The sequence below is a fragment of the Lissotriton vulgaris genome, chromosome 7 (genome assembly GCF_964263255.1).
Source record: "Lissotriton vulgaris chromosome 7, aLisVul1.2, whole genome shotgun sequence".
NCBI classification, from domain to species: domain Eukaryota; kingdom Metazoa; phylum Chordata; class Amphibia; order Caudata; family Salamandridae; genus Lissotriton; species Lissotriton vulgaris.
The window spans coordinates 313,333,463-313,351,830 of NC_141695.1; the positions used below are offsets into that span (position 1 = coordinate 313,333,463).

The following is an 18,368-nucleotide window of genomic DNA, read 5'->3' on the forward strand; positions in this document are numbered from 1 at the left end:
CCCATTGCTATCCCCATCTGTTTCCCCCTGAGTGACTTCAGTGGGACAGTGAGTGTGTTGGGCAGCCCTAAAAGTGTATCAGCGGGGAACCGGGGAATTTCAGTTTCAGATTGTTTGTTAGTGTCGTTGAGGACTGCCATCCAGTATCCCTCCACCTCCATGCACCCCCAGAAGAGATGAGTCAGCGTGCCCTCCTCATCACAACCTCTCCAACAGGTTGGGCTGCGGTTAGGGTTACCCTTATTCAATCTGAGTGATGTTAAGTACCAATATATTGCAACTTTGACTGCTGCTTCTCCGCTAGCTGTATTCCTGGCCGTGTGATTCGCTCTGTAAAGTACGGCCTGCCATTCTTTGTCCAAGAGGACTCTCCCTAGTTCCCTTTCCCATCTTTTCTGACTGGCTGAAGGCCTTGAGAGAGCCGGATGAAAAATCATCTTGTAAAGGTCTGTGATCAGCTTTCGGTCTGACTGTTTGGTAATAAGCCGTTTCTCATAGGTCGTCAGCTTTCTGCCTACCATAGGGTATACTTCTGGGTGAGTCAACTGTGCCTAATTTGGAAGTATTGGAAGCGTTTCTGGTCTTTGATATCGTATAGCTGTGGTAGAGCGGAGAGCTGGAGGAACCAGTCAAGGTCTAATAAGTGGCCCACGGATTTGCAACTCTACGTGCACCATTGAGAAAACGCTTGCCTCTCCATCCCTGGTGTTAATTCAGGATTGTCGAATAAGGTCGTGAGCGGAGAAGGGAAGGAGGTGAGCCCTCCCTTAACCACAATTGTGTCCCATACACCCATCACTGTTCTGGTAATAGGGGATTTGTTGAGGTAGATTGGTCTGTCGGATCGCTTTAGGAAGGGTATCTTCCAGAGTGACGTCTGCGCCCTAGCCCTGTCTTGGAAGAGCCATCTCTTCTCAGATTCAGGTCGGCTCCACTCCACTCCACTCCACCAGGTACCGTAGTTGCGCCGCCTGAAAGTATCGTAGTATGTTGGGGATTCCCATTCCACCCTCATCCGGAGGCCGGTGGGATAGGTCTCTGCGCATCCTTGGATGTTTTCCAGCCCATATGAATTGTTGCACTGCTTCTTGCAATTTGCGTATGGTTCCTATGGGTGGGTGGGGGGGGGGGTGGAGGGGGGGGGTAACTAGGATGGTCTGAAAGATGTATAGTTTTTTTAGGTAAGACGGACATCTTTACCGCTGCAATACGGCCGAGCAGTGATAGTGGCTGTTTCTGCGATCTCCTCAAATCTCCGTGCATTTGGGAAGTGAGTCTTTGCGTAGTTCAGGGTGACTGTCTATTCTGTAGACGGGGTAAGGACCATCTCCAGGTACAGGATCATGGTGTGAGGTTTCAGGCCCCCATATTCGGGAGATGCGCCATATAGCTTGTTTGCGTTACAGCATAGAGACAGGAGCATTGATTTCCCCAGATTCATTTTAATGCCAGACACCCTCCCAAATGCCTCCAGTTCCCTCAAAAAGGCAGGCACTGACCGTTTGGGTAGATCTAGCGCTGCTAAGATGTTGTTTGCATATAAGCTAATTGTGTGTTGCTCCCCTCCGAAGGGAATACCCGCGATATATGGGTTGTCCCGAATCCTCTGTGCTAGGGGTTCTGTGTAGAGGGCAAATAGGAGGGGAGACAGCGGGCACTCCTGCCTCATCTAATGTCAAACTGCTGTGAGCTTGTACCATTAACGCGTATCGTTGCCCTCGGTTTGTCATAGCAGCTCGCGACCCAGGCCCTAAAGCAGTTTCCAGATACCGAAGTGCGCCAACGTTTTGTCTTAAAAACCCCAGTCTACCCTATAAAACGCCTTTTCTGCATCTACAGACAACCGCATTAGGTCCCCTTTGTAGTGGGCCTTGTCTACTAGGTGCATGAGGCGTTTAGTGTTGTCGCTGCACTGTCTGCCCGGAATAAAGCCAGATTGAGCTGGTTCGATGATGCCAGTTAACCGTGGTCAAAGTCTAGATGCGTGGACCCCTGTAAATATTTTTAAGTCTATGTTGAGTAGGGAGATCGGCCTATAAGCGGCGCACTGGGTGACGTCTTTCCCTGGCTTGGGTAAGACAATTAAATCCACCTCCAGCATATCTGGAGGTATAGAACCGGGTCCCTGAAAATAATTAAAAAGTCTGGTTAAAATCGGCCCTAGGAGTTGACAAAAGGTTTTATAAAAACCTGCCGAGAAGCCATCTGGCCCAGGAGATTTCAGAGGTTTGAGGCAGGCGATCGCACCGACCACTTTCTTTATCCTAATGGGGGCATCTAAGGTGGCGGCTCCGGCTGCGTTGAGAGCTGTGGTCGCTGCATGACTTAGGTAGGCCTCCCTGTCTTTGTCAGTATTCGAGTCCTCGCTGTATAGAGATGTATAGAAGTCCCTAAAATCCTTAGCTATCTCGTCTGTATCCGCCTTCTCTCCCTGAGCATTATGGATGGATGTGATTTTAGACCGGTGAACTCTGGCTCTGAGCTTGCTTGCAAGGAGGCGCCCTGTTTTATCGCCTCCTACATAGTATGTGTGTTTAAGCCGCAGGGCTGCATACTCTGCTCTGTCCAGGTCCAGGCCTGTTAGCTGCGCCCTAGCGGCCTTCAGTTGCCTCCATATCCCGGGGCTCCCGTGCGACTGTGCGCCCTCTTGAGTTCAACCACACGAGCCATTAGAGCTTCCCTTTTTTCTTTCCGCTATGTGGATTCTGCCGCCGAGATGGCTATCCGTTCCCCTCGCACTACTGCTTTACGGGCCCCCTATCCGGGATTCATGCTGAAGCCTATACTCCGATTATCAGCGGCCTCTTGTCTCCTCACCTCCCTTCCGTTTAAAAAGTGTGGCTCTCACTGCACGTAGCTCTGCTGGGGGCTGCCGGCTCCAGTTCCTCACTGCCGCCTCTTTTGCGCACTTTCCGGGGCCGTGTGCGGAAGTCCCCGCTGCGCCGTTCAGGCGGGTGGCGCCCGTGCACGTCCACGTAGGCCCGACAGCCCGGACCTCTATTTTTGCGCCTCCGCTCAGGAGCGCCTCTCAGCCCTCTGTTGCTCGCCGCTTGTGCTCCTCCTTATCCTCTGTCTCGTTACTCTGCCGCTGCTGCCTACTCACTGTCTGTCAGGACCGGTGGTCGGCGGGCTGGCACAGGGGCCGTGGTGTCTCCGTGGCTGGGCTCAACTGCGTCCACGCCCGCTCGGCCTGGACGCCATTTCACGACTGTGAGGTGCGGGCTGCGTCTGAGTCCCTCAAGGGCAGATCGCCTCCGAAAGTGCTCTCAGGTACGGCTTCTCGTCTCCCCTTGACTTTCCGCCAATGTTAATGCACAACTGGGGACTGTTGTGCGTGAATCGGCTGGGGAAGGTAGCTCGGTGTGAGGAGCCTCAAGGTCCTGCGTCCTCCTAGGTTGCCATCTTGGCCGCGCCCCTAAGCATCTGTTCTTGACATGTAGTGCTGTAGATTCATATGTGCCCTCCCTCCTCCCTGGAAGCCTGTGTAGGTCACAGTCCACTGCTTTACATCACTTTAATTTACATCACATATCAGATACAGACTCTAACTCCTTTCTCACCTGCCTTTGGCAAATCAACCTACCAACGGAGTTGATACCCATGCGTAGTATCACTGGGAGGTGGGCTGACACATCCTCGTGACTCAAACATTCTTTGACGAAAAACAATTTTCAATCAACCAAACCCAAGACTTGATGGTGGACTTATGCACAGCTTGTGAATTTACAGCACTACATGCTAAGAACAGATGCTTACAAGGTAAGTAACAGAATCCTTCCACAAGTTCCAATTTATGCTTATTTTCCCCAACATAACCGTATTAAACTCTCCTGCAACTGCAGCCCTTTCAAATTTTAACTTTCCATTGGCACACCCTTTTCATTTCGAATCAGCTTATGCCCTTTTTGCCAAATCTCCTTCACCTGCACCTTCTTCTATCTGGCACACCTTCATGCAATGAGGTGCACCTGGGCCCAGTGGTTTCCCAGATTGCACAGTGCCCCAACGTGTTTGACTATTCCATTCTGTTGCTAGGTATATAGTCCAGCTACCAATAACTCTGAATATGTTGGATTGTTTTATACAGTCCTACGCACCACCCCCTTCAACTGAATTATTTTCCTCTGTGTATCATCTTTGACCTTGGTAACCTTAAAATGTTTATTTATTAGGTGCAGTCCAATGTTATGTGCTTTATTCAAAGCCTAAAAATACGAAACGGCAATCCTAGTCTGGCAGCTGTTTGCTGGCTGTTTAGGAGCATTAGGCATCTTTATCCATCACAGATGATCTGGCCTTGAACTGCATTTGGCGCTGACTTCAGAAGATCAGGAGGATATTATTTGTGTCTTTCTGATTGAGTTTGACTTCTTACTGCAGGTCCCTGAAGCAGTGACGGAACTGCTGTCCAGCCTGGCTGCTGCTGTGGACTATTTGGAAAGAACATACCTCACTGATGCCTCTCCACCGTCCCTGGGTTTGAATACGGATAGGACATTCATTGCTGAAGAGCTCTAGTGAGTGAAATGCTGGCAAGCAACCTACTAATGGACGACATTCGGGTGGTTTGGAATTTCGTATTCACATTTTAAATGTCTTATGATTGTTTACTCAAAGCTTCGTAACCTGTGTCTCCATGTGAACATACCAAGTCCAAAACGAAGTACTTTGTCACTGCCACAACCAAAATTTAATAAGAAGCTCGTCTAGATACCCTGTCTTTGTCTTAAGTGTCCTAGTGTTGAAAATTCAGGAAGCCCCAATAAAAACGTGTATAACGGTTAAATTACTTTTGTCTGTATAGTTTGCCTGAGTCTCTGGACTTGTGCCAGCCACTCGCAGAATAACAAAATAAGTAAAAATATTACACTGGAAATTTGAACAATATAAAAGTAAGCATGCATGTTCTTAAGTACACTTACATATAGTACACCTGCTATGAATTTAATTAGTTTAATGTGCTGATAACATTAGTTGTAGACAGCTGAACAGTACTAATATTAACAGTTTAAGAATGAGGCAGAATGAGAGGCTGGATGGCGCAGTTTTGAGCTGAACCTGACGCATGCTCCGCCCAATCGATCGTCCTTCCCTATCTCAAAACATTTATATTCATACTGCGGAGCTACTTCTCGAATATGCAGCTGGTCTCTTGATCAGTGTACTGTGCTACTGGTTTAGTACGTTCATCTGTGCATTACTGCAAGCTCTGGGTTGCCTGTAACATGCACTGTTAACTGGTGCATTAAGCAGGGCTAAAGTGTGATGTACAGTGCAACAAACTATCCATGCAGCAAGAGGCCCAGGAAGTAATATGTTAAGCATACAGACCATATATCACTGTGTTCCATTTTCTCACCACACCCCTACAGCTTCTAAGCAGCACAGGAAGTATACATTTCCAGAAGTATATCCTCATGTTGCAGACACACTATTCCCCTTCCTTTTTCCAATAGAAGGATCACCAGCAACAGTTGGCTCGGTTTGTAGGTTGTATGTGGCAGAAATGTAAGCTCCTTATTCGGTCTCGCCTAGGCAGCGCTTGCGCGGTCTCTTCTAGACATGCTGGATTCAGGATATGGGCATAAAGCTCTACCCATCTTTTTAATTGGCTCCAGTCCTAGTCCTTTGTAAATGGTGGCTTGTGAGAAAGTTGCTCTATATATAATGGACTAGAATGAAGTACAGTGTGTATGGAGTCCACCAACCCCAGAGGTATAACAGGTTAAAGTCAGAACTGACCTTACTCTCCAAAGTGGTAGCTTGGTCGAGCAGTAAGGCAGTACCAGAGGACAGTGTAAAGCATTTGTTGTACACACTCTACTTCTATGGCTCCAAAGACTTAAAGATAAGGATCATGTACTTTCTGATGCTGAAAGTCTTATTTTTGGCCATTCCCAAGCAGCCTCCAAACGTAGTACTGTGCAGGAGTTGCCTTCTCCATTTATTAAAAAGAGGAAAATGTCTTTCTTTGGCCCCTGCGGTGTCTTCACCTCTTCCTACTACTTCTGCTCCCACAAGACCTGGCTCTCAGGCAACTGCTGCAACTTCCTCAGGTTTTTCTGTGAGGAAAACTGTCTCAGCGTAGACGACAGTGTCGACTACAGTCCCGTCGACAAAATTGGCTGTATCTGGACCATCGACGACAACAGTAATGACGACGCTTGCTTCTGGGTCGTCTACAGCCCTTTCGTCGACGTCATAGACGAAGGTAATTCTCCGTTACAAGACTGTGTCTTTAATTATTCCAATTTCATCGTCGACGGCGAAGAAACCTCCTTCGTCGACTGCTAGATCATAGTCGACGAAAGGTAGTAAGATGATGGTTTAGTCGACGCCTTCGACGACGAGTGTCCCGTCGACGAGTGGGCCGTCGACCACAGCTCCGTCGACGAAGAAGTCAATTCCGTCGACGAAGGTCCCGTCAACATCTACGACGACGAAGGTTCCAGACGATGTCACCGTCGACGACTGCTTCGTCGACGACGTGTACCGTCGACGATGGCTTCGTCGACGAAGAACAAAAAGCCCTCGTCGTCGTCTCTGCCGACGACTGCATCATCGGCGGAAACATTGTCATTGACGATAGAATCTCCAAATGTAGACCAAACAGTTCCGTCTACAATGCCGTCCACATTTGCATCTCTGCCTTTGCTGCCACTGTCTTCCAATGGTTCAGCCACTGTTGACACTCTTAACAAACGCCGTAAGGTGCCAATGGACCAACGCGCAATTACGGGTGATGCACAGCATCCCTCACCTTTGTTTGCTACGGACTCTGTTCAGGAGTCTGAGGAGGACGAACATGAGTCTTTCACACAAGCACATAGTCCGTCTGACTTGATCATAAAGTGCCAAGAGTTCAGTAATGATGATGAGGAACAGTATGGCCAAGATGAAGAGATTCCTGTCCAAGTTCCGACTGCGACGTTGCCTTTGTCGCTCATCTCAAACCTCCAAAATATGTTAGACGACTATAACAGGCGTTTCCCTCCATCACCACAGGTACCTATAGTTCCTTCAATCTTAACAACTACTGCGGAGCAGCTATCCGCTCCTTCAATACCTTCACCACCTGCTGTCTCTCAGAGACGCACATCAATTCACATACACACAACTGTGTATCCTGACGATGACGAGGAGAACCCTCCTGATCGAGAAGATGGAATGGTTACGGATGTTGATGGTGATGATAATATGGCGGAGTGGGATGACTATCGGGCCCAATCACCGTCCCCAACTTCCGTAATGCCAGGGGATTCTCCACCTGTGGATATTGCAAGCTTCCATCAGTTAATGGACAGAGCTGCTCAGCGTTTTAAATTGCCAAGAGGCCAAAGAGAGATAGATTGTTTCCTTTACGATTTTAAGTCAGCCATTCAAACAGGTTTATACTGTTCCGATTATTGATTTTATCTGGGCTGAAGGGGTAAAATTGATGAAGACACCAAATTCCTTGCCTGCCCAATTACCCCGTTTGGAAAAGAAATATAAGGCGCCTGCCGGGTCCCCATTGGCCAGCCGAAACCGAATTCGGTTGTTACACAGGCAGCTCAGCGGAGATCCCGGAATCCTGCTTCCACTATTACGGCACCACCAGACCGTGAGGGCCGTCGCCTTGACGCTACAGGCCGCAAGTTCTCATCAATGTCTTCACTACGGTGAGGGCGGCTAATGCTTTAGCCATCTTGGGTCGATCCGACCGCCAAATTTGGGCTGATATGAGTGCCTATGTGAAGTTGATTCCGGATGCTTCTAAAGCAGAAGGATTACAACTTCTCCAGGAAGGAGAGAACGTCAGAAGAAATGATTGATTGTGCGGTAGATGTGGCCTGCACTGGTTTCCGACATCTCACTGGAGCGGCTGTCCTACGTAAACAAAGTTGGTTGCGCTCCACCTCCTTCCGCCAAGAAGTTCAGGCGAAGATCCTAGATATGCCATATGATGGCGAATCACTCTTTGGAGTACATATTGATGAGGCGTTACAGTCCATAAAGAAGGACACAGACACTGCACGATCCTTGGGAACTCTACAATTTAGAAAACAGCCCTTTCGGGGTGCTCGAGGACGCAGCACTAACTCTAATTTTCGAGGAGGAAGCAATCAATATCGCTCCTTTAACCAAACCAACCAACGTTATTCCAATAACCAACAGTCGTCTCGTCAACAGCCTTCAAAGACCGATAGAGGGAAAACCTCTTACAGAGGGTCTACTAACAAACGACAATGACTTCCCTTTATCCCAGTAGATTGGAGGTCGAATCTCCCTGTTTTGTTCTCAATGGTCCTCCATCACCTCGGACCGTTGGGTTCTAGACATCGTAGAAAAGGGCCATGCATTGGAATTCGTCAAGATCCCTCCTCTAACTCCTCCATCCGGACTGCCACCTGCTCACATCAAGGAACTTTTCCATCAAGTTCAACTTCTGATTCAGTAGGGTGCAGTAGAGGTAGTGCAAAGGTCTCAAAGAGGGAAGGGATTTTATTCCTGTTTTTTCCTAATCATCAAGAAGAACGGGGATTGGCGACCAATATTGGACTTGAGAGCGCTCAACCAGTATCTCAAGAGTCAGTCCTTCCACATGCTAACGCTTATAGAGATCTTGCGTTTGCTCTTAGTCGGAGATTTCATGGCAACTTTCGACCTCCGAGATGCCTACTTCCATGTTCCAATGCTCCTTCGTCATCGGACGTTTCTACGTTTTCGTGTGGGGCGGAAACCTTTCCAGTTCAAAGTATTGCCTTTCGACCTTCGTTCCGCCCCTCGAGTCTTTACAAAGATGTTGGCTACTGTCGTGACCTATCTGCGCCTCCTGGGTGTCCAGATATTCCCATATCTCGACGATTGCCTCCTGAAATCTGTCTCGCATAAAACTGCTTCAACATACATCCCTTGTCAGAGGGTGTTTCGCTCCTTGGGACTGTATAAACTTGGAAAAGTCCCAGTTACATCCAGCTCCATGCAAGGACTTTCTAGGAGCCACATTGATACCACTCTGGCAAAAGCATTTGTGTCCCTAGAACGTCAGCAAAGGATCCTTCGTCCAGTATCTCTACTACTATCAAAGCAGTCCGTTTCAGTCTGACTACTGAAATTATTTCTAGGGATGGCGTCATCGTGCATCGCACTCATCCCACACTGCAGACTGCGGACACGTCCCATTCAGGAGGAATTGGATGGACAGTGCAGTCAGGTCGCCGGATCCTTCAACGATCTAATTTGTGTCCCAGCTCGCATGAAGAGAGTGCTCACATGGTGGGCACAACCAGTAAATCTCTCAGCAGGGACATCATTCCTATCCGTCACTCCAGATCTCACGCTCACGACGGACGCCTCTTTGGAGGGATGGGGGGCACATCTCCAAGACCTATCCATAAAGGGAAGATGGACTCTGCCTCAGAAAGCCTGGCACATCAACAGGTTGGAGCTCAATGCTATATTTCTAGCGCTCAAGTCATTCCAACCCGTGCTTCAAGGAGAGTCAGTCCTTATACAAACAGACAACACAACCTGCATGCATTACATAAACAAGCATGGCGGAACAAAATCTCCGGTACTGTCTTTACTGGCACAGGCAATCTGGGACTGCTCGCTCAGTCACCAAATCACAATCACCGCAGTTCATCTCCCAGGGATCTCCAACCTCCTAGCGGATTCCCTCAGCAGATCCAGCTCATCAACCCACGAGTGGGGGCTACATCAACCAACACATGAAATCATTTTTCGCCGATGGGGGCGCCCGTCACTGGTTTCTTTGCCACACCAGAGAACCGGAAATGCCCAGCTTACGCAAGTTGGCATCCCCATAGAGGGTCACAGGGCAATGCCCTTTTGATGAACTGGTCCAATCTGTTTGCTTACGCCTTTTCTCCGATCCCTCTAGTGCCTCGGGTGCTATGGAAGATGCGGAGAGAGCCCTGCCACATCCTTCTCATTGCTCCCAGGTGAACGCGACAGGCATGGTTCTCGGAATTGCTCCTTCTGTCCAAATGCGAGCCCATCCTTCTACATCCTCGGATGGATTTTCTCTCCATGGACAGGGGCCAAATTTATCATCCGGACCCCTCTTCTCTGAGCTTATCAGCCTGGAACCTGAACACTACGAATTTGTCCATCTAACCATTCCGCAAGAATGTAGGGACATCCTTGCTCAGGCCAGAGCGCCGTCAACTGTGAAGACCTATAAGTTGAAATGGAAGAGATTCTGCCATTGGTGTGCTGCTACTGGTGTTCATCCCATTCGTGCAACACCTGCACAGCTCCTTCCTTTCTTCTTACAATTAGCTCAGTCCGGGCTTTCTCATGCCACTTTAAGAGTTTTTCTGGCGGCAATTTCGCGCTTCTGCCAGGATCGCTCAACCTCCCTTTGCTCTTCTAGGATAATACGCCAATTTTTCAAACACTATTTTGTACTTTTCCACCTATTCGGCGCCCTCCTCCTGCTTGGCGCCTTAACATTGTTTTGGCACAACTAATGAAAACACCATTCGAACCTATACATAGAGCTGACTTGAAGTATCTCACCTGGAAAGTTGCTCTTCTCCTGGCATGGACATCTTCACGTCGCGTGAGTGACATTCATGCATTTACGATCAATCCTCCGTTTCTTCAGTTTCAACCAGATTGTGTGGTGCTTCGCACTAACCCTACCTTACTGCCTAAGGTACCTTCAGATTTCCGCATCAATGAACCTGTTATTCTGAAGACTTTCTTTGCTAACCCACAATCTCCTGCGGAACAGCGCTTGCACTCCTTAGACATTAAACGGTGCTTGAAGTTCTACATCAACAGAACGGCTCCATTTCGTAAATCTGACCAACTCTTCGTGGCTTATGGATGCTTTCACAAGGGGCGTCCAGTTACCAAACCTACGATAGCACGTTGAGTGTCTTCGGCCATTGCTTTATGCCATCAAAGGGCAGGTAAGCCTCTACAGCCTTCGGTGAGAGTACATTCTACCAGATCGATGGCGTCCTCGACTGCTTTATTGGCTGGTGTACCGTTGCATCAAATTTGCAGAGCAGCTACGTGGTCCAGCAGACACATTTTTACTAAACACTACTGCCTGGGTGCTATGAATGAAGCGGATACCGCAGTAGGACAAGCTGTGCTTCGTCATCTTTTTCAATAAGGTGAGCCTCTGTTCTACCCTCCTCCAATTGGTTTCCAAGTATTTTATTGACTGTTTCTGACTGTTATTTTCTTTATATATATGTATTCCATACATATGTTTTTTCAGTCTGTTCATATGCTGAGTGACTTTGGAAACTCTTTTATTGGTGCTCACTGCTATCTATTCTATATTCAAGCATGTGAATCTATGAAAGAAACCCTAATACTGGAGAAGAACAATTGTTACTTACCTATAAACAGGTGGTTCTCCAATATTGGTGTCTTTCGTAGATTCACATGCGACCCTCCCTCCTCCCCTCAGAGGCTCTCTTCTCCTCATAGACTCTTTGGTCACTCTTGTGCTACGAAAATCTGAGGTGCTGAGCTCGGAGGAGAAGGTTCTAGAGGGTTGCTGGCGCCTGATTGGCTGCGGTTTGGACCAACATAATGACGATGATAGACTGCAAATAGTTTTTTCCTTTTCAATGCATTCCTATGTAGAAATATGTGTAGGCTTGTTATGCCTTTTTTCTAATACATATTTCAGGTTTTATGTTACATATATAGTATATTAATGCTATTTTATTTACTGTGGGACTCCCACTCAGACTACGGGGGATATTCAAGCATGTGAATCTATGAAAGACACCAATACTGGAGAACCACCTGTTTACAGGTAAGTAACAATTGTTCTTATGCAGCATGCAGTACCATATGCAACCAAAAGAGGTCCCCTTTTACCCACAAATTGTATTGCACCCTGCAACATGGCTAGGTAAAAAAACATTGCCATTCATAATGCCAATAAATCCAACTTTGTAGACTTGCAGTGCTGGTGCCTTGCTCACTAGGGACCTCTAGGAGCAGCTTGTGGTACTGCACCTAGACATGCAGTGCTGGTGCCTTGCTCACTAGGGACCTCTAGGAGAAGCTTGTGGTACTGCACCTAGACATGCAGTGCTGGTGCCTTGCTCACTAGGGACCTCTAGGAGCTGCTTACAGTACTGCACTGATGCATACAATGCTAGTTCATGGCTCACTACGCAAGCATTTTTACTGCACTAGGTCTTGCATTACTGAGCTGTTGGCGTTGCATTATTATTTGCAACGCTAATATCTCAAACTATCCGTGATGCAAGACCTATTGCATTGTAAATGCTTGTTATATTGGTTATTGGTGTCTTGTACTTTTTTTGTGAAGGTGTTGAATTTGATTCCTGATCCTCTTCTACCGTGTCTGGTAATTGTGAGTAAGACAATTGCATCAATTGGTTTTATTTCATATGATTTGCAGGTGTCCTCCTGTTGACTAATCTTTCTAGCAGCCCTAATGGGTTACAATTGCATGAAGGTCATCTGCATGGCTAGCAGAAGTTCTGCTCTACCTTCCTGCCCTTTGACGTTTTCTTGATAGCTATTTCCTGCCTTAAGTTGTCTTTATATTTATGTGAGCCCATTGGAGGTGCTCCAGTACATTGTTTGGCTTCACAGCTAAGCTCTGATGTCAATGACCCCGTAAGTGTCTAATTTTATTAGTGAGAGTAGGTATTTGCCTCACAGCAGTCTACATGATGACTAGCACTGGTGGCAGTGAGAGTCTAGTCCACAGCATATGCCTAGGCCATTTAACTAAAACAGTAACAAGAGCTACCCACCCTCCCTCCATGTGGAAAGCCTATGGAGCAGGCTACTGAAGTGACATGGAGAGATGCTTACTGCCTGCTAAGGAGATGGACTGTCCCCGGGTCTACAATGAAGCAAAAGGACAACCCATGGGCATGGGACAGTTTGTAGATAAAGCATGTTCCCCATTCTGAACCTCAGAAAAAGATGGAGACTCTAACGCACTTTGCTGTAGCACTTATCCTGTGCTGCTGAGTACGTAGGCTTTATTCACTTAGGCCCAGTGTGGAGGGAAAATGGCACTAAAGTATAGGTTCCATCTCAGGCCCTCTGTTTTGCTTCTCACACTTGTTTGTAAGCTATGTCTGGCTCCTGAGGAGGGGGCAGTACTGCCCTCCCTCTGTTGCCTAAAGGTAGACTAATAGAGCAAACCTGAGAGGATGCAATTTCTAGGTCGTGTACACTGCTTTTAACTACCTGTAGTGTGGGCAGAAGCCTTTTGTGAATCATACCTAAAATCTACAGGAGGCTTTGATCCTGTAAGTTGCTTACAATTGGTTGACTTTATTGTCACACTTGCTTCCCATTCAATGACTTGCCTTCGTCTTGTGTTAGCCTCTTTACCATCTTTTTAGTTGGCTAACATCTATTGCTCACATTTTATTAACTGCTTTGTTTATAGCATGTGTATGCTACGGCATCTAGAGTTGACTGCGGATGTTTACAAGTTGTTGAAAGGAGGCTTCAGTCTGTTTTGTGGGATCATAGCCCCCAGTACACCAGGGCAAAGAGTTCTTCTGGAGGACTTTGGATATCATGACTCTGACCTTGTAGGTCCTTCTCGCATACCACTAGGACAGACTGAGAAAAGCCCTGACACTTATGGAGGGCACCAAAGAAGGAGGAGACCATTGTGGGAGAATGCACGTGCCAGAACAAAGACCAATGCACAATCGGCAAAAGCGCCTCCTTGACACGAGGTCTTGGCCCTTCATGGTTTGGCCTCATAAACAGTCTCATGCAAATGCTATGTGCAACTCCTGAGGGAACCTTGCTTCGAACCTGAGAAGCAATTTAAAAGACCTCAACACATTGCTCTGGCTGAGCTCAGTGAGCCCTCAGTAGGGAGGGCCTGCCTCGACTCTGTAGAAGCCTAGTGCTAATAGCTCCGAGACCAGGCCCAAAAGGCTTTATTTCAAGCCCTGAAGCATTGATCCAACATCCTTGGTGCTGAAATATACACCAGGGTTGGGGCTCTTATGAGTGTTTCCCTGATTTTTTCCAGATGTACAAAATAGCAAGCCCTTTAAATATCCAGCATCTGGGAAGATCCTTGTAAGGCCCCACCACCAGAGGAGCCTGCACCCAAATGTCTAACAAAAATACGTTTTCCCTTTTGAAGAGGCAGTTTTAGAACTCCAGAGGGAAACCCTATTCCTAAGTAGTGTAAAAGGTCACCCACTATTCACCACTACCTCAGCCACCACAGTCTCCATATATGTTGCCTTCCCCATAGTAGCCTCACCACACACTTTCTTACTAATCAATAAGATGCTATCAATGGTCATTACTGTTACCCAGGGCCATCACACGTGTGGGAAGACTAACGCCAATCATTAGGACGACTCTGGGTTAGGACCATACTCTACTCTGCCAGCTGTTATGCCTGCATACAATGTAGTAATTTAAAGGACAGTTGACCACCATGAAGTCGAGGTGGAGGACTTGTCTAGAAAATGGTCGAGAAAGAGGAAGTTTCTTATTCAGACCCTATCAAAGTCAGAGTTTTCAGTACCATTTTCTCATATTTTCACAAGCATAACAGCATACGCAGGTACAAATTAAAGCTGATTACTATGTGTCTGCCATCTTGAATTAAAAAAAAGGCGTAATCGGTAATTCCGCTGACTTGCACTTGCGTTCTAACACATACATCTGCACAGCTCATCACATATACACACTCAGACCGAATGACAAGGCACATTGTTATGCTTCCTCCCGAGATGGTGCACAGCATAGACAAAAAACATTAGGAAAGTCAATAAGGCTAGATTTATTGGCTTTACCAGTGCTTGTTAAAACTTCCAAAGTGCATTCAGTACTGGGGGAAGCCTTTTTTCCTCCCAGCTGTTTTCCAAATTCACAGGCGTACTGCCCTCATGGCCACACTGATAGCATTTTGGACTGGCTCAAGTGCCATGTCTATTGGTGACGTCTAGAGGATCCATTATCAAACCGAGCACAAAACCAGAAACTGGGAAGGGAGCACTTACCGCTGTCAGGGGAAGCCTGATCTTAACAGCAAGAGGAGGAACTCCCTGCCTGAGAAGGCAGCCAGTAAACACCTTTTTGATGGTGTTCTTTGTTTTTAGCAACAGCATGCGCAAAGTCAGAATCTGTTAGAATCCAAATAAAATACATGGTTCTTGAATTTGACCATCTATTCCTTGAAAGTGGTCTTCTGGATGATTCGCGTGTGAAAAGTATCTGTATGGTAATGGCACTTGACACCCTTTTAGATCTGGAAACGGTGGTTTGGATGCCATGTGCCATGGTGGTTTGGGTGCCAACTCCTATGGCAAAAATGCTACCTTCATCTTTAACAGACTGAAGCACAGCGTGTTATATGAAAGACAAGCAAAGTAACGCAGAATCTGTTATTTTTTAAGGATACTAGGGGTTGGACTCTGGACTTGCTCAGACATTTCAGGATTATACTTTCTGGCTACAAACCAAAGACTCAAGTTTACATTTTTAATTGGACTAATGTTTGCAATAGCCTACAGATTAATTTTATTCATTGTATTTATAGACTGCGACTTTAGCTGTAGGGTGTAGTAAGGTGCCTTACATACATCATTTCAATTGTTATAATATTTACATTCAGCTTCTAAAAATGTGTACCCAGGCAATTGATATAACTAGGACCTGGCTTCTAGAACTTTTGCATATTTTAAGGCGATTTGACATAGTTATTAATAATTGTGTCCATAGTCTGGGGGTAGGCAAGATAACGACCAGTATCAGTCTGTCTCTTCCTCTTGTTAGTTATTGTCTTCCTGTAGTGTGACGTTCTTCTTGAAGGTTTCGTGGGATCTCGGACCATACTGTCTTGTGTTATGCAGTGATTTTAATTTTGAGGCAAACTTCAAATGGTAGCCAGTGGAGTCGTTTTAGGATCAGATTTATCAGATTTTCTTCCATATGGTGACTTTTATTGGCAAAAGTGTGCATTTCAGAAGCTCTGCTGAAATGGTATTGTTGCTGTCTGCTAGACCTTGTATAACAGCAATTATTCTGGCAGGATTGAATTCCGAAATTTTAAAGAGGTTCTTGTAACATTTAACTGTTTTTGTAAATTGTTCCTTCAAATTCATAACTGCATTGAACGTTTCAGAGTTCCCAGAGCTTTAAGCAATTTTAGACTAGTGAGTGACTTTGAAAAAGGACAAATTCACCTTGTTAGCATTTTCAACAAAAGGTTGAAATGTCAGATTGTCAATAAAACTTCTTAAACTGAAATGTCAGATTGATTATATTTTAGGAGTTGGAGATTCTGAGGTACAACTGAGTATTGTCAGTGTATCGTAGTAAAGCTATGCTTTTGCTGTGTACTGTTTCCATCAATGGTGCTTTGTGCAGGTTGTGTTCATGCAAAGCAGCCTAGCGTACAAATTTGAATCCAGTAATGTGTGATGAACAGAACCAGTGTAAGGCCGATCATTCTATGAACATTCTTGAAGATGAGGATATTTAGCAGGGATTTAGGGTTAATGGAGATAAATGCTTCTGACAAGTCCAAGAGTGCTAGTAGACAGGAGTCTTCTCATCTAGCATTTTGAGGATGTTGTCCGTGACACGGTGGCTGATTTTGTACTATGTTTCGGTCTGATTTGCCTGTTTGTCTGCTTAGGAGTTTGTTATAAAGCGAGAGGTGAGATGAATAGCCATTGCTTTTCCAGTGATTCTATCCATTTAAAACAATTTGGTCACAAGGCTTTTGTTTGAAGGTTTTCTGGCTCTAGGATTGTTTTTTTAAGTTGTATCAATTGTCCAGCTTTAAGAGGTGCTGGAGAGGTTCTTTCAGACAGTGAAGAGTTCTCACTTTTGTGAAGCAGAAAAATGTAGTCCGCTTGTAGTACTTGGTCCAAGTGGTTTGAAGGTTCCTAGGTAGCAATTCTCTTGTGTAGGTCTTCTTTGCCCAGACAAAGAGATAACCGGGATGAAAAACAAATCTGAGCAAATAACTTTGGGGCAGGAACTTTCTACTTTCAGAAGAGTGTATAATAGAGGTAAAGGTCAACAATCCCTCTGCCAAAAATCTGTAGAACACAACCAGTGACTCACTTGGGCACCCCTGAGCGCATGGCACTCGGAAGGAAGGCAGCGCTTAGGTTTTCCTGTTGCACAGGGTAGGCTAAAATCTGATGCTGGAAACTGGCCACTAGTTAGTGTCCCATTTTTACAAATTATACTGACAGATTCTCATTGACTTCCGGCTCTGTCACAGGAAAATGTAGCCTCTTCTGGGTGTTTGCGGTTCACGGAAGACCTGGCTTGGCAGTTCGGGCAGGACTGTTCCCGTGAGGCACAGGGTCAAGACTGTTTTGTATATAGCTGAGTCTGAACTGAGGTCGCGAAGTGAGCTAAAGAACTGTGATGGATTAAACCCAGATCTGTGACTGGGGGTGAGGGCCTGAAAAGTTTATGCGCTCCGTCCATCATATCCTTGTGTTTGCTCTGTATATACTATAGGTATAGTGTGCACAGTCTAGTGGAACCCCAAAGGTAGGCAGAGGTAGAAGTAGATAGCACCTTACTCTCTATTTGTGTTAGTGTGGGTGAGCAGTAAGGCTTTATCAGAGGGTAGTGTTAAGCATTTATTGTACACACTCAATCAGCAAATTGTCACACACTCCAAGACTGAACTCAGACCAATTTGAATTGTATAAAAATATTATTTAGTTCTACTTATTTTCTAGAACCAAGCAAGGCTGGTACAGTTAAGTGTAAATGGTACTTTTCATGGCAGGCTGAACAATCCAAGGAATCTGAATGAAAATGACTTTGTTCAGGGTTGTAAATGCTTTCAATACATTGGAAATTACTGTTAATTACTTTACAGATTACTTTAGAGATTACTTTTTCTACTCGGTGTGATATACCTAGATATTATACTGGGACATTTCCTAGAAAAAAAGGTAGGTAAAGCAGTTTTTAGTTATTTGCAGTTTTTCAATGTTTCATACAAAACCAGCTCCACACTTAATTGGAAATAAAAAGCAGTCAATGCAATCCTATGGAAGAAAATTGAGTTATCGGGTTAAAGGTAAGTACACATTTGTGGGAGTTGGTGTTCTGGGCTAAGAACCATTCTGCTTGCCTGATTACCTACATATTTATTATTTACACTTTCTCCTGTTTATGTTGCATGCTTTTGTGTACAGCGCTCTGATACCCTGATGGGTCTTGTTCACGCTATATAAAACCTTTCAAATCAGTAACTCACTAGTATTGCATCTAGTACATTAATTTAACTTTTGTGGTAGGTTAGTATACATATTTAACACACAAACTCTTAAACAATGTAGGAAAGTGCCCTTTTTTGCATGGTTACCCCCCCCCCCTTT

The 18,368-nt window shown here is 45.9% G+C and overlaps 1 protein-coding gene across 2 annotated transcripts in view; it reads left to right on the forward strand.

Moving 5' to 3' along the window:
- The window catches only part of SCAF1 (SR-related CTD associated factor 1), a 313,971-nt gene that overhangs the window by 142,363 nt on the left and 153,240 nt on the right, over positions 1–18,368 (forward strand). For both annotated transcript variants that reach the window (XM_086930129.1, XM_086930130.1), the window contains exon 5: positions 4,381–4,517. In XM_086930129.1, coding sequence (XP_086786255.1) covers positions 4,381–4,517 — 137 coding nt within the window. The remainder of the gene's footprint in view (positions 1–4,380; positions 4,518–18,368) is intronic.